The sequence below is a fragment of the Microcebus murinus genome, chromosome 2 (genome assembly GCF_040939455.1).
Source record: "Microcebus murinus isolate Inina chromosome 2, M.murinus_Inina_mat1.0, whole genome shotgun sequence".
In the NCBI taxonomy this organism is placed as follows: Eukaryota; Metazoa; Chordata; class Mammalia; order Primates; family Cheirogaleidae; genus Microcebus; species Microcebus murinus.
In genome coordinates, this window is record NC_134105.1 from 114,585,206 (window position 1) to 114,599,747 (window position 14,542).

The following is a 14,542-nucleotide window of genomic DNA, read 5'->3' on the forward strand; positions in this document are numbered from 1 at the left end:
ATAATCTTTTGATTTGAAATCAGACACTTCATATTTAATGACCTAATAGTTGCCCTCAACCTAATTCTTTCATGAGGTACACTGGCACCTGAAGCCCTGAGGCAGAACCTGTGACAAAGGCTGGATTCTATTAAGCCATCCCCCAAATGTTAGGACACAATCAGCTTTTTTGCCAATGGGAAAGAGCAGTATTAGTCACTTCAATTTTTGGAATAGCCAGTCACTGATTCAAGAGCATGTTAAAATAATAACACTAAAGGTTCTCAATGGTGTACAAAAAAAAGTATCACAAATATTAACATCTATGTTTATGAAAACAAATCCAACACATTTCATTAAAATAATGCTTTTAATTATTTATGCTTTGAATAAGAAATCTATTTGACTAAGTTTAGTATAAATCATTTTTCTTAAACAGAAGCTGTCTGCTTGATTTCAGTTCATTTTGTATTTTCAAACATAATGACTCATGTTTAACTTTTCTCTTTACCTTTTAAGAATTCAGTGGCTTGATTCCTGACATACTTCATTAAAAGGAATTTGATGTCATCTTCTAAAATCATGTGTATGGGTAGTAAAATTAAATAATGTCTTCTCTTCCAAAGAAATGTGATTTTTTAAATGCCACGTTCTCTTCCCTTTGATGACCTGGTTTGGGTCACAGCAGCGGTAGGAGCTATTTAGAGATTCAGAGCAGCTGCGGAAGGCTTAGGTCGCTGCTGGGAGTACCAGTATTTAAAAAGCTATGAAGAGTGGTTTGGGAGACAGATTTTGTCCCTCGCTGAAGCTGGTCCATGCCTGAGTTAAAGTTGATTATAAAAGAATAACAGAAACACACAAAACTCCCTTCTCTTTCTTTTGTAATCCCTCCAAAATAATATGTGTGTGTTTTGATTATACAGTCTCCATTTATGTGAAATTTAGGAAAATCTTATGAACTTCTTTTGTTCTAAGTAAGTATCATTTTAGAATGTAAAAAGTCTTTTAAAAAGTTCTTTATAAAAAATAGTTTTGTCCTGTGCCAGATCAATTCTACCCAGGACTGTCAGACATAAATGGACCTGAGTAGGAAGCTGTACTGTTTCGTACCGCTTGCTGGTTGTGGCAAGATTTATCCAGGCACGCCACCATCGCAGGAACCAGCCCCTCCTCACCAGCTCAGGTGCTCTGGGGCAGCGGTGGTGAGCGCCGTCCACTCCCAGCACCGTCCATGGCTTCCGGGAATAAAGAACACAGGCTCCAGCACCTTCCAACGCCAAGGGGCAACCTAAATCTGGTGCTTGCTCCTCTTTAAGGAGCACCATTGGAAACATATTTGGAATTGATGGAACAAAACTTCTTTAATTGTAGTGAAAGTCATTCCTCTACATAAATGGCTTCAAAATATGAAAAAAAAAATCTAGCAACCACCTCTCTCAAGAAATCCAGTCCAACTCTATTTGGCAAACAAGCAGGCAAACAAGCAAACCAGCATGTGACGGAAAACTAATATCCTGGGAAACTTTCCAGAGAAACAGTAAGCCCTGTGAGTGTGCATGAGCCTCCTAAGGAACTTCACACGTGGTTAAATTCGCCATATTCTGCTTCACCTAGAAAGAAGAAGAGAGAGGAAGAATTATTTCATTAAACTGGGTTGACAAATCTTAAAAGTTAATTCATTCTAGGGAAGGACTAGAGAAACTTCTAATCTAAAAGTTTAAGATTTTGAGTTAATTTCAGCCACTTTAGTGTACTAACAATTGCCTGAGTCTATTAAAATGCAGATTCCTGGGTTCTGGTCTCAATGGGTTTAGAGTAGGGCCTACGAATCCTCATTTTAGCAAGCACCCCTGCTCTCCAAGTATGATTCTGACACGCTTTAGTAAATGCTGCTGGGATGTGGCTGCTGTTCTTATCTCATTTAAGAAAATCTGAAGATTTAATGGACAAAAAACATTGAGAACAGAAGGGGTCCCCAACATTACGGCAAAAGAGCAGTGCTGAGCCAGGGCCTGATGAAACCAAGTGCAGCCGGGAGGTAAACCTGTCCCACCTTCCGGTGCAGCCTTAGCCACCGCCAATCTGGAAATCCATATCTAGGTAACAAGACTGGGCAAGCTGATAATCAATGACCTTTCATGACCTCTGTCTTTGCTAGGAAATGTCTGGATGCACCAGAGGTGATAAAATGAGGCCTAGTGCAACCAGGCTGCTGCTCAGACAATAGTGATAGGAGGTGATGCTTATACTTAGGAGAACCGCCTACTCACGGATGCCAGCAAATACTCTGCGCACACATTAACCCTTCCACTCTGTTTGCAAATATGCTCATGGGGTCTTGGCCCAACAGTCCAATGAGGCAAGCCACGTTCAGTCAGGCTCCATATTAGCTCTAGCTAGTGGTAGCCTTCATCTGAGCAAAACAGATTTCAGATGCAGAGGGCTTTACAGTATTTGGAGAAATAATATTTCCCAAAACTGATCTGGGCAAGCCAAGCAAGGTGGCTACAAATTTAGAGAAGCTCCAGAATGCCTGTGAGGTCCCTGTGAGCAGTATCCCAAGAATATGCAGGTTCTGGCCTGACAGATATTACTGTACACTCCCTGGACTACTAACTAGTTCTGGTGGCAAACCAGGTGGGTGGGAAGCGGGGTCCCATTCCCAGACTCTGAAATGGACAATGAATAGTCAGCAGCACCTGGTCAGGCAGGGCAGCTCTCAGACACTGCCCATTCCCCGAGTCTGCTGCACTGCCTCAGAAGGGCTGACACCCTGCTCTAGTCTTTGGTCTTCCCCTCAGGACAGGGGAAAATGTTGTCTTATCTCTGTGCTGCAGAAAAGTGCTCATTCTCTGCATAATAAGGTGAGAACCTCAGAAGTATTTTACTCACTTATTCAACATGAAGACTTATGGAAAAACAGTTTTATTTTGTGACTAAAGCATGCACTGCCCTTGGGCATGTTATTTATACAAAAATAAATGCATTTCAGAGATTAGGTCCTGTGAAAGTAAACTTGAACTTCAAAGAGCAGGCTGGGCATTCTCGCTGTCATCCTCCCTTGATAATTTGTTGCCTGGGAATAATGTTGTAATTGCTACCTCTAAATTCCTGTAAAGTAAGATGTGTTTACCAGCCCAGGAGAGGATCAACGGCCCATGTCTCCTCTCCCGCATGCATGGCAGCAAAATAATCGCCAGGACTGTTGGAATCTTTATTCCAACAAAGAGTGTGAGAGTCTTTGTCTCAAATAATCAGCCAGTCATTCCCAAACACCTGCTCCCTGCTCTGTGCCATGCAATGTCCTAGGCCCTGTCTGGGATCTTAAAAAATTAAAAAAAAAAAAAAAAAGAACCCAGAAGCTCAACATGGAACTATTCCACAATAGAATTACACATAGATTAAACAAATGCTAAGAATTTAAGCCCCCAAATGGGCTACAACCTACAAGTCTACTTCTGTATCATCACCCTAATCTCCCCGAACAGCAGGCAGTCATTACAAGCAGAAAGTGCATTATAAATCACACTGGATTAGGGGCCCTGCCAACTACTAGTGCAGTGGCCAGAGGGGCAGTACAGTACCACGGTTGGAAGTGAAGTGACGGCTGCGGAGCAAGAATGCTGGGGGTTTGAATCCCAGCACCATCACTTCCTGGCTGTGAGATTTGAGGCAAGTTTCTTACTTCTCTGTGCATGAGCATTCCATTTCACAAAGAAGGAAGAACAGTACCTACAACTCACAGAGTTGCGGGGAGGATTCCAGGAGTTAATGCACTTAAAGCAACCACTATAGCACCCAGCCAGTAATAAAGGCTCAAAAACACTAGCTGCTATTGTTATTATTGTTGTTGTTATCACCTCCTCAGCAAAATTCCCTGGCACCTGGGGAAAGAACCAGTCCCTTGTAGTCCTTCATCTGAACCTTGACCTTATTCCAAAGAACCTGATCACACCTTCTTCCCTGCCCCTTTCCAGCTTCAGACTCTGCTTCTCCTTCATTCTCTCCCACAGCCTCTTCTGTCTCAGGCTCTTCTCTTGCAAGCCCTCACCTCCTGGTGGCAGAAACCACACATCGCCCCAGGCACTCTCAGTACTGGGAGCTGACGGGAGAGGGTCCCTTGCTCAGACTTGGCTGTGGGACACTCACGGGCCAGAAGCACCCAAGTCTGATTCTCGTGAGAAAATGCCTTCCCGGTCCTAGTGGGCTCTGTCCAGGGCCCAGCAAACACAGCCCGAAACGGAGTCTCAGCCTGTAGCCAGAGTCAAGGGGTCTGTGATCTTTGTTGGAAATTTTTTTTCCATTTTCATTATGCTCTAACTGAAATTTATCATTTCCTTCTTTTAGACAGAATCTTGCTCTGTTGCCTGGGGTACAGTGCCGTGGCGTCAGCCTAGCTCACAGCAACCTCAAACTCCTGGGTTCGGGCAATCCTCCTGCCTCAGTAGCTGGGACTACAGGCACAAACCACCACACCCAGCTAATTTTTTCTATTTTTAGTAGAGACCGGTCTCCCTCTTGCTCACGCTGGTCTTGAACTCCTGATCTCAAGCAATTCACCCGCCTTGGCCTCCCAGAGTGCTAAGATTACAGGCCTGAGCCACCACACCCAGCCTATCATTCCCTTCAATGGTAAATGTAGGCAATAAACCAAAGTGGTTAGTGTATCTGTCTCCAACAGAAGTATAGAAATCACATATACTTTCATGTCATGCTACAGTTGTTGCAGATGTCTTAAACTTCAGTCCTCACTATTTTGAAAGTACAGTATGTTAATTAGTGAAACATATTATACCACACATTTAAAAATATTTTTATAATGTATTTCAATATAGTTGGATTCCTTTGCAATCCTAAGTATTTTATGAACTTAAAAACATGATTTTGAGAAGCAGTTATTTGCTTTATCAGCCTTCCAAAGGAATCGTGGCACATGAAATGGTTAAACCCCTCTTGCCTTAGAAGGCCGAGGACCACTCTAAGGGCTTCAATATTAGAAAGGTGAAAGATGTGCAACTACTTACTGAAATGTGACATTGTAATATTCTTCTGGTGTCACTATTTTTGGTCCACCAAAGAAGTCCAGCACCCAGATATTGGTTATATTCAACTTGGCAAAGAACCAGTTATGGCTGGAAGGCCAGGTTTTCATTTCAGGGTGTCGAGTGAATAATGAATTCTTTGCAAAGTCCGTTTCTGTCTCATTCACCTAAAAGATATATGTGAAATAAACATTCTCATAGCAATAACATTTTGTTCTCTCATTTCTTAAGAATATGTGATTCTAGCATTCTATAAATCCTAACAGTTTACTTAGTTGTAAATCCTGATCTTAAACTTAAGGAATCAAGAAAAAATAAACTTGAAGAATGCAGAGAACAATAAAGAGTACAAATGTTGGTAATAACAGATATAATATAGTGGGAAACCATCAGGAGTACAAATGTTCATTGCTAAACAGTAATTGTGAGCTACCAGAGTAACTTGCACAAGGTACTATAACATGTTACTGTTAAGACGTGTAACATTAGCATATTTATCCCATAGTATGCACATGTTAAAGATATAGATGAGTGTTCATGAAGGATAAAAGAAGTCAATGGAACTCAAGAGCCTTTGCATTCCTCCCCCTTGCTCCTCCCAGTGAAGGAGACTCAACTACAGAGTTGCATCCATACACAACTTCCAGGCCATTAATAAGACTTGTCTGAGGCATTTGTGATTGACAAGGTCAAAAAGCAAATCTGCTGGCTTGGCAATCAGATCAGTGCTCACGGCACCTGCTCACTGCCCTTCCTGCAATTTCATTTAACCTCTTCCCTCAGCACTCATTCTAAACTAAATTCACTTCCAGTTTTTAGTAACAGATATTCCTCTTATTGGTCTACTTAATATGCTCTCTCTGCTCTACAGCACTGTGAAAATATGAGACAGGAAGCCCAGACATAGGAAATATTGTACAATGTAAAACATGATGGAGTAGTGAGCTTTGGTCAAGCAGATGTTCCTTAGCAAGAATAATTTTATATAGGAGCTTGATAGTTGTTACATCTGTTCGGCTTCAGAAAATCATTCCTTTGCCTCATAACTATCATATTGAGCACCTACATTAAAGCAACTGACTAAAACCTTTAATTTTCACAGAATGACTTCACAGAACATCTTCTAACTGTGCATCTCGATCATAAATCCTTATTCTCAAAAGATCTCTCCTTTCATTGTTAATAAGACGATGCTCATCTAAAACCATCTCTCTTCGTGTAGGACATCTATTTACCTTGGTCACAGTTCCTGACATTATTATGTGAGCACAAAGGGGACTCTGAGGATCAAATCCATGTTTCCTGCAGAAGTCAGTCTGTGCCAAAGACATGGTCAGCGTGGCATGTGGATTCTCCTGTAGAGAGAAAATGAAGACCCTCTCATGTGAAATACGGTTTCTGGAGAGGTAATAAATTTCTCAAGTTGCACAAGTTGCATACATAATGTTGCTAGAGCTCAACCAGTCTTCCATGAAACAGTGAATTGTAAAACATCATCATCCACTCAGGGGAAAAATACCACTTGCGTAGAGACTGATCCTGACGCTCCCACACCCAAAAGGTGGGGGAGGAGTCATATTTAAAATTAACTGACTCAGTAAGAATTATTTCAGCACATTTTTCCTTAAACCCTGAATTTGTTACATATTCCTTGGAGGGATTATATTAATAATTACACTACCCAAATTCGAGGCTGGTCTATAGCCTTGATTGAAAGATCTAAAGAGTTAAACTCTAATACAAAACCATTGCATAAAAGTACCACAGTTGCTCAACTAGTTAAACAAGAAAGTAGCTGAATCATGCTGGTTGGTTTATCTTAGGCTAGCAGAAATTGTCATGTGATTTCAAAACTTGGAGAAGTTGTTCATTCCTGCTTTAGCAACAAGAGAAGTTTTATCCCAGATTCAAAGTGAAGTAAGCAAAATTCTTAATTCTTATTCAGAAATCAGCTTCATAAAAGGCACTGTTGACAGATTACAGCAGAATTTGCACATTTCAGACTCTTTAAGCTCTAAATGTTCTGTGGAGAATTTTGCCGTTTCATAGTGATCCATCAAAACAGTGAGTAATAAAGAGATCTCCTTGAAATCATTTAGCCAAATATTTGCTGTTTAGAAACTATTAGACAGCAATGCACTACAGGAGACCAAAAAAAGAAACACAGTATGCTCAGATAAGGTCTCTCTCCTCTGTAAGTTTGTTTGTTTGTTTATTTATTTATTTTTTGAGACAGAGTCTCATTTTGTTGCCCAGGCTAGAGTGAGTGCCATGGCGGCAGCCTACCTCACAGCAATCTCAATCTCCTGGGCTCAAGCAATCTCCTGCCTCAGCCTCCTGAGTAGCTGAGACTACGGGCATGCACCACCATGCCCGGCTAATTTTTTTTTCTATATATATTAGTTGTCCAATTAATTTCTTTCTATTTATAGTAGAGACGGGATCTCGCCCTTGCTCAGGCTGGTTTCGAACTTGTGAGTTTATAATATGGTTGAAAAGCCAAACATAAACAAAACTTAATGCAAAAGATAGAGAAGTAGTCAGAAGGCAGTACATAACTAACTGCAAATGAACAATAAAGTGCATTCGAAGTTCAACATAAGGAGACATCAGCATAGCCTGGTGTGATGGAGAAACTATAGGGTACCTTATATTCAAAGTGAGGATAGAAGTGGGAGGGCATATTAAAGGCAGGAGTGATGACTGCAAAAACCACAGAACTGAGAGTGCCTCAGACATGATGGAGAGGATGGAGAAACCCAATTTGCTAGAAAGAGAGACTTTCAGAGCAAGTGGGTTTGGGGTGGCTCAAATCCAAGCTACGGAGTCCAGATTGTATTTTGTAGGCCAGCGTTTGGGAGTGCTTTCCAAGAACCATCTGCCTGGAGAGCTTGTTAAAATGCTGATTCTTGGCCTCTACTCCAGACCCAGGTATCTGCATTTTAAACAAACACCCCAAGTGATTCTTAGGCAGCTATGGGCAGAGGATGTTGTTAAAGGCCAGAGGGCAATGCTGAGACATTTTGAGAGGTATTTTGTTACCATAAATCTGGTGGTCAGGGTGGACAGGGCAGATAGGAAGACTATTAAAGAGTTACTTTAAGGCAAGAAGAGATAAGCTTTAGGATGGTATGGCAGGAATAAAAAGGAAGGGACAGGGACACAAACAAAGAAAACAACAGAAAATTGTCAGGACTTGGGAAATGACATATTTGGGGAGGGAGTGAGAATTCCAAATATGTTTACTGAGAAAACAATCATACTATTAACAGAAATGCTGATTTCAAGAGGAAGATAAAGGACTGGATTTAAACATGCTGAATTTGAGGTGGTGGTAAACTAATGAAGTAAAAATGAACAGCAAGCAGTTAGCAATACAGAACTTTGAAGAAGTCAGAAAAGGACATAAATTTGGAAGTGAATCTTAACAACTGGGAATGAAGTGAATGAGAGTATATATGATCTTCTAAGGATCATACTGAGAACAGAAAGGTAAGAAACTGAATTTGGAGGACACTCATTTTAGTGGGTCAGAGAAAAAAACCAAGAGTGATCAGAGAAGAGAGGGTCATATCACAAGAGAAGAGTGCCAAGAAGGAAAGGAGGCCAAGAAGCAAACCCCAATATTTCATTTCTTTTTCACCTCCCCCCCCATAACTGCACAGTACCAAGATTTCATTTCTGATTCACTGGCTCTGCAGCCCAATCGGGTACCATTACCAGCTAACATCAGCAACATCTTTCTAGAAACATTTACTATACAAAAATGCCACCAAGAAAAAAACATACAAAAGAAATGTGGCCAAGTACATCTGAAGCTTACATCCTGTCTCTTAGAGACAGGTTAGATAGGACAGGCATTTTACACATGAGGGATAATACCAGCAGCTCCCTAGTCTCCTCGAAAATTTAAATATGATCACGTATAGCTCAATCTCCCTCTTCCCCCATTAGAATCACCAGGGAGAGGTTTTGTTGTGGGGGAGGGGGAGTGGGTGTTGTTTTAGGGAAAAAATGTGGTTGTTTTTTTGTTTTGTTGAGACAGAGTCTCACTCTGTTGCCCAGGCTAGAGTACCGTAGTGTCAGCCTAGCTCACAGCAACCTCAAACTCCTGGGCTCAAGGGTTCCTCCTGCCTCAGCCTCCCGAATAGCTGGGACTACAGGCATGTGCCACCATGCTCGGCTAATTTTTTCTACATATTTTTAGTTGGCCAATTAATTTCTTTCTATTTTTAGTAGAGACAGGGTCTCGCTCTTGCTCAGGCTGGTCTCAAACTCCTGATCTCGAACAATCCTCCTGCCTCGGCCTCCCAGAGTGCAGGATTACAGGCGTGAGAAACCAAATCGGCAAAAAAAATGTGTTTTTAATAAAATATCTTGGCACTGCATTTTAATCAGTCTTCCTAGGTGACTGATTTGCAGCCAAAGTTGAGCATCACTGATGGAGTGGAATGAGTTTGTTTTGAGCATATGCCTAAAGGAATGGAGTGGGCTGGGAATAAGAAAATGGTGAACTGAGGTATATATGTGCCTTAGCTAAAAGAGGGCAGCTGCTTCTGCAGCTCAGAAAATGTAGGTCCTCAGTGTTGCTAGACCTTCCAATTTTTCAAGAGAAGGTAGAAATTTAGATTTTTAAGTAAAAATCTCAATTTAAAAGTTGGTAACACGGCCGGGCGCTGTGGCTCACGCCTGTAATCCTAGCTCTTGGGAGGCCAAGGCGGGAGGATTGCTCAAGGTCAGGAGTTCAAAACCAGCCTGAGCAAGAGTGAGACCCCGTCTCTACTATAAATAGAAAGAAATTAATTGGCCAACTGATATATATATATAAAATTAGCCGGGCATAGTGGCGCATGCCTGTAGTCCCAGCTACTCGGGAGGCTGAGGCAGAAGGATCACTCGAGCCCAGGAGTTTGAGGTTGCTGTGAGCTAGGCTGACGCCACGGCACTCACTCTAGCCTGGACAACAAAGCGAGACTCTGTCTCAAAAAAAAAAAAAAAAAAGTTGGTAACTCATTCGGATTTACTAAAGACAGAACTCTGTGTGAGCCAAAGAAAACTGGTCTATGGGACATATTCAGCTCACAGGCCACCAGTCTGACCTGTGGTTTGAAGGCAGATGGGCCTGAAATGAAACTAAGGTTAGGTCACTAGCTTTGGACAAGTTACTTAACCTATCTAAGCCTCAAGTTCTTCATCTGCAGAATGGGGATAATAATATCTACTTCAAATAATTATTAGATGAGACGATGAATGGAAAGTGAAGTTTGGCCTGGCACACAGAAAGTGCTTAATCAAACATCAGTTTCTTATGTCCAATCTTAATCAACAATGTTGTACTTTCCCAGTTGACCTCAAATCTGAGATCTTTGTCAAAAAGACCCTCCACCAAACCAGGCTGCATTCCTGCACTGTATGGCTCCAGCCTCCTAAGCTGTGTGTCTGTGACCCCATCCTTGGGACAGCAGAGGTCCACCAGAGTTGTAAGCTTGGCCCTGCCCCAGAAGATGGGCAATGGATGAGGACGAGACAGATCTTCAATCAGTTCTGCTCCACATTAAGGAAGCCAATGTCCATGTGGAGGCCTAAAAAGACTGCAGTCATCATTGTAGTCGTCCACGATGTTGTATATTAGCTTCTTGCTGCTGAAGGGAAAATTCTTAACTCAGAGGGAGGGTAAGAAAGGGAAATTCCAAAGTCAGGTATGCAAAGTGCTTAATGACCCAACCATTTCTATACTCTGCAAAACCTTTAACAACAAGAACTTGGTTAATGGAGACAGTGCGCCCCAGACCGACTCTGGACGACTCGGGGATGAGAAGTCCTACCGGCACTAGCGATTAATTCACCCCAAGAGCGTCGCCCAGTGGCGAGGCGTATGCGGAATTCCTGGTACTCAGTTGCCCAACCTTCGGGATGCTGCGATGCCCACCGTGCCAGCGAGGGACAGAAGAGGCAGTCGTTCGAGCCGGGTTCAAATTCTTATCTCTAGGAGCCACACTCTACTTCCCGGACAGAATTTTGGTCAGAATCGACAGGTCCACTCTCCGGCCGCCCCGCCCGTGGCCGGGCCGCAGGGCCGCGAGCGCCGCGGTGCCCACACGGCCACCGGGGCCGGAAGCCGCGCGGCCTTCCCGCTCACCTGCAGGTTGTTCGCGGTGAGCTGCAGCGGGCTCAGGTAGAAGTAGGGCTCGCCGCTGCCCGCGCCGGGGGGCCCGTCGCTGAGGGACAGGACGTCGGCGAAGGGCTGGCCGCGCACCGCCTCCAGCGAGGACACGGTGGCCAGCACGCCCCAGTCGCAGAGGTTCGTCACGAAGCGGGCCACGCGCGCCGCGTCCTCGCGGGGCGGCAGCGGCGGCACCCTGACCGGGTCCCAGTCCCCGTGACCCCGGCCGCCGCGACCCCGCGCGGGCGACACGAGCAGCGACAATAGCGCCGGCGCCAGCAGCGCGGCGAGCAAGGCGCGCACGGACCCGCGGGCGCGCGCGGCCATGGCGGCGTCTCAGCTGGAGTCCCGGCCCGGCGACCTGCGGGGCGCGGGGTTAGCCCTGCGCGCCCGGTCCCGCCCCTGCCGGGAGGGCCAATCAGAGCTAAGCAGGGTGGAGGGGGCGGGCCCTCTGCTGTCGGACAACCAGTGGGCGACGCGATTTGTTTACCCGCCTTCTAATCGCTCCGCCCCTCCCCTTCAAGCATTGTTGATATGTCCTAAATGGGATGTTTATTTCGTTTTGACAGATGGAAAACGCAGGGCTGAAGAAATTTAAGCAACTTGCCTAAGTCATACTGCCAGGAAAAGACCAACTTCTTTACACGCACACACAACCCCCTTCTTTTAATACCTTTGGATATGGATATCTAGCATCTGAGAGGAAATGCTGCATTTTCAATTTATGCGCCTCTTTTCTGTTGGACTCACTCGGCACCAGAGAGCAGCAAGTTTCCCAATAGTGAAGTTTGGCAGGAGTCCCAAAGCTCAAGACCTTATAAACTGACTACCCCAGGAGTCTCTCAGACACTAAGAGGTCATTAGTCTGCTAGCAGTATACCATGCACGAATTCGAGCTTGAAGGTCCAGGACCTGTTAAGTCATCAGACCTGAGGTCAGTGGTTTCATGAATTTATTGCCTTCGCTGACCTTCCCTGCCTCATGTAATGGGCATTTCTTTTGCTTCTTCTAAGATCTCTTTAAGGAGTGCTCCCTCATGCTGCTATCCTGGGAACCGGTAAATAAACTCGTGGCACCTGCCTGGCCTACATTCTTTATAATTTTAAGCTTTGGTCACATCTTTTCCGAGCGAGATCTTTTTGGCTTGGCCTCAAATTCTCACTTTAATTGTTGCTATGAAGATTGCACAGTGGTGGTTGTACAGGAGTTGTCAACTTGTAAATCTGGCTCTGGCGGACACCTGGTGCTCTGAGCTACATTGCTTAACAGAGGTGAGATAATTTCACTCAACTGCTTTGGGACAGTCATGTGAGCAGGTGTAGGCAACAGCTGTGTGAGCCGAAGTCCGCCTCTGCTGCATGTGTAAAACCCAGCCTCCTCGTATCCAGCCAACTTCTCGGGCTCCCCTGTGAGAACGTGGGTTAGATAATAGAAACAAGATCATCTTCTCAGAATAGGAGTCTTCAGTTCCCTCTGGTGGCCAAACGATGTCACACACACTTCCACCTTCAGGTTAAGAGGCACGTGAACAGCTCTGAATCAAAGTTAGTTTGCTTTTTAACAACTGAATTTGGAAGAGCTTCAAGCTAGATGGAAAAATAGGTTCGTCACTTTCAAAACAAATACTTAACACAAATACTTTGGGTCCCTGCCAGTTACAAATATTAAATATTTCATCCTTAACCTGTTCAGGAAAGGACACACATAATTTCAAACCGGAGTTCTAATCTCAGGACTGCCACTATCACATCATGTTATCATGGGACTTTTATCTCACTTTTGGGCCTCAATTTTCTTATCTAAAATGAGGAGTTAGATTAGATGCTATTGATGCCTCCTCTAGCTCTACATTGTATTTTTCCATTACCATGCAAAATATAAGCCTTTTGTAAGTTTCAGAATACAAATTTTCTAGCAAGAGAATGAAAAAAGTATTTTTTTATTCATTGCCACACCTTTTATTGTTGGCATACAAAATAACAATAGGCTCCTTTACATTACAAAACAGGCGCCTAGAACTTGGTCTCACACATCGGAGCATGAGAATGAGGTCTACAAACCCTCTAGCTTTAAGCAGCCCACCACAGTGTCTGTCTTTGCACTTGCTGTCCCCTGTGCCCAATATGCTCCTCTTCTCTCTGCTGCTGGCATGACTGCCTCACTCCCATCCGGATCTCACCCATCTGTCACTCTTTGCAGGTGCCTCCTAGACCACCCTTCCTAAGAGGCCTTCCCCAATTACTCTTCATCAGACAACCCTGTTTATTTCTTTCACAGCAATAATTATACTCTGTAAATAACAGTGTTTATTTATTTAGCTGCTTGTTAATTGTCTCTCTTGCTAAAAGGGAAGTTCCAGGAGAGCAGGAATGTTGTCCATCTTGCCCACCTCCACATCCCCAGTGCACAGAATGGGCACTTAATAAATATTTATTGAATGACTTCCTGACTTAATGAATAATATCTGGTGAAATTCTTTGCACATAGAGCTGTATAAAATCAACAACAGGAAGTGAAGATAACTGAATCGAGATACTTAAGCATAAGAATGGGGCATGTCAGCTTTTTCTTATCAAACCGTCCTCATAGGGATATTAGGGAAGCTCTTAGCCAGCAGCGGCTCAGGTAATCATTCCAGATTCCATTGCTTCTCATCCTGACCTGTGTTTCTATTTGAACAGCCTGCACTGACCTGTATCTCTCACAGGGCCATCGTGAAATAATTCTCTTCTCCTTATGTGTGAATTCAATCCTGGTGAAGAGCCCACCCTGCAGGCTCCTGCTTTCACATGGTATTGCCCTTGTTTATTTGTCTAGGTTGCCACCAGCTGTAGTTCCTTCTAGGTCAGGAGTAGTGGCTTTGTCATTTCTGCATCCCAGCATCAAGCACAGTGCCAGGCATCTAGCAGACACCCATTACATGTTGTTGACAAAATGAATTGCACCAGAACAGTTGTACCAAGTGCAGAGGGTCCTCAGGCTGTCCGCAATTGCTCAGGCTTTAGTCTTTAAATAATAAAAACCTTCTGCTTTGTATGGTATACATGCTTCAAATAGTAGATGGCTAGTAAAGTGGGGGGGGGGGGAAGAGAGCTAGCTTCAGAGTCGGCCACTTAAGCATGACCTTAGATAGGATGGTACTGAACCACACTTTCCTCATCATTAAAGTGGAGCAAAATAATAATAGCTCCTACCTCATTGCATTTTCATGGGAAGTAAATGAGATCATGCATTTAACATATCCAGCATAATGCCTGGAACATAGTAAATACTCAGTAATTGTTACCTACATATTAATAATTGTCAACTTGTGTTCTATTTCTGTTCCTATATTTTATTCTAAAAATCTATAGATTGC

At 43.6% G+C, this 14,542-nt stretch overlaps 1 protein-coding gene across 2 annotated transcripts; it reads right to left on the reverse strand.

Moving 5' to 3' along the window:
* Nucleotides 1–330: 330 nt before the first annotated feature.
* CREG1 (cellular repressor of E1A stimulated genes 1) lies at nucleotides 331–11,561 on the reverse strand. Of its 2 annotated transcripts, XM_012783867.2 has the most exons (4): nucleotides 11,161–11,561; nucleotides 6,257–6,376; nucleotides 5,004–5,188; nucleotides 331–1,589 (listed from the first exon to the last, which is right to left on the reverse strand). In XM_012783867.2, the coding sequence occupies exons 1-4, from the start codon at nucleotides 11,509–11,511 to the stop codon at nucleotides 1,586–1,588; spliced, it is 660 nt and encodes a 219-aa protein (XP_012639321.1). In that variant the 5' UTR covers nucleotides 11,512–11,561; the 3' UTR covers nucleotides 331–1,585. The 2 variants fall into 2 exon arrangements, with proteins under 2 accessions (XP_012639321.1, XP_075856475.1); XM_076000360.1 differs by lacking the exon at nucleotides 331–1,589 and having other exon boundaries at nucleotides 5,000–5,188.
* Nucleotides 11,562–14,542: the final 2,981 nt, after the last annotated feature.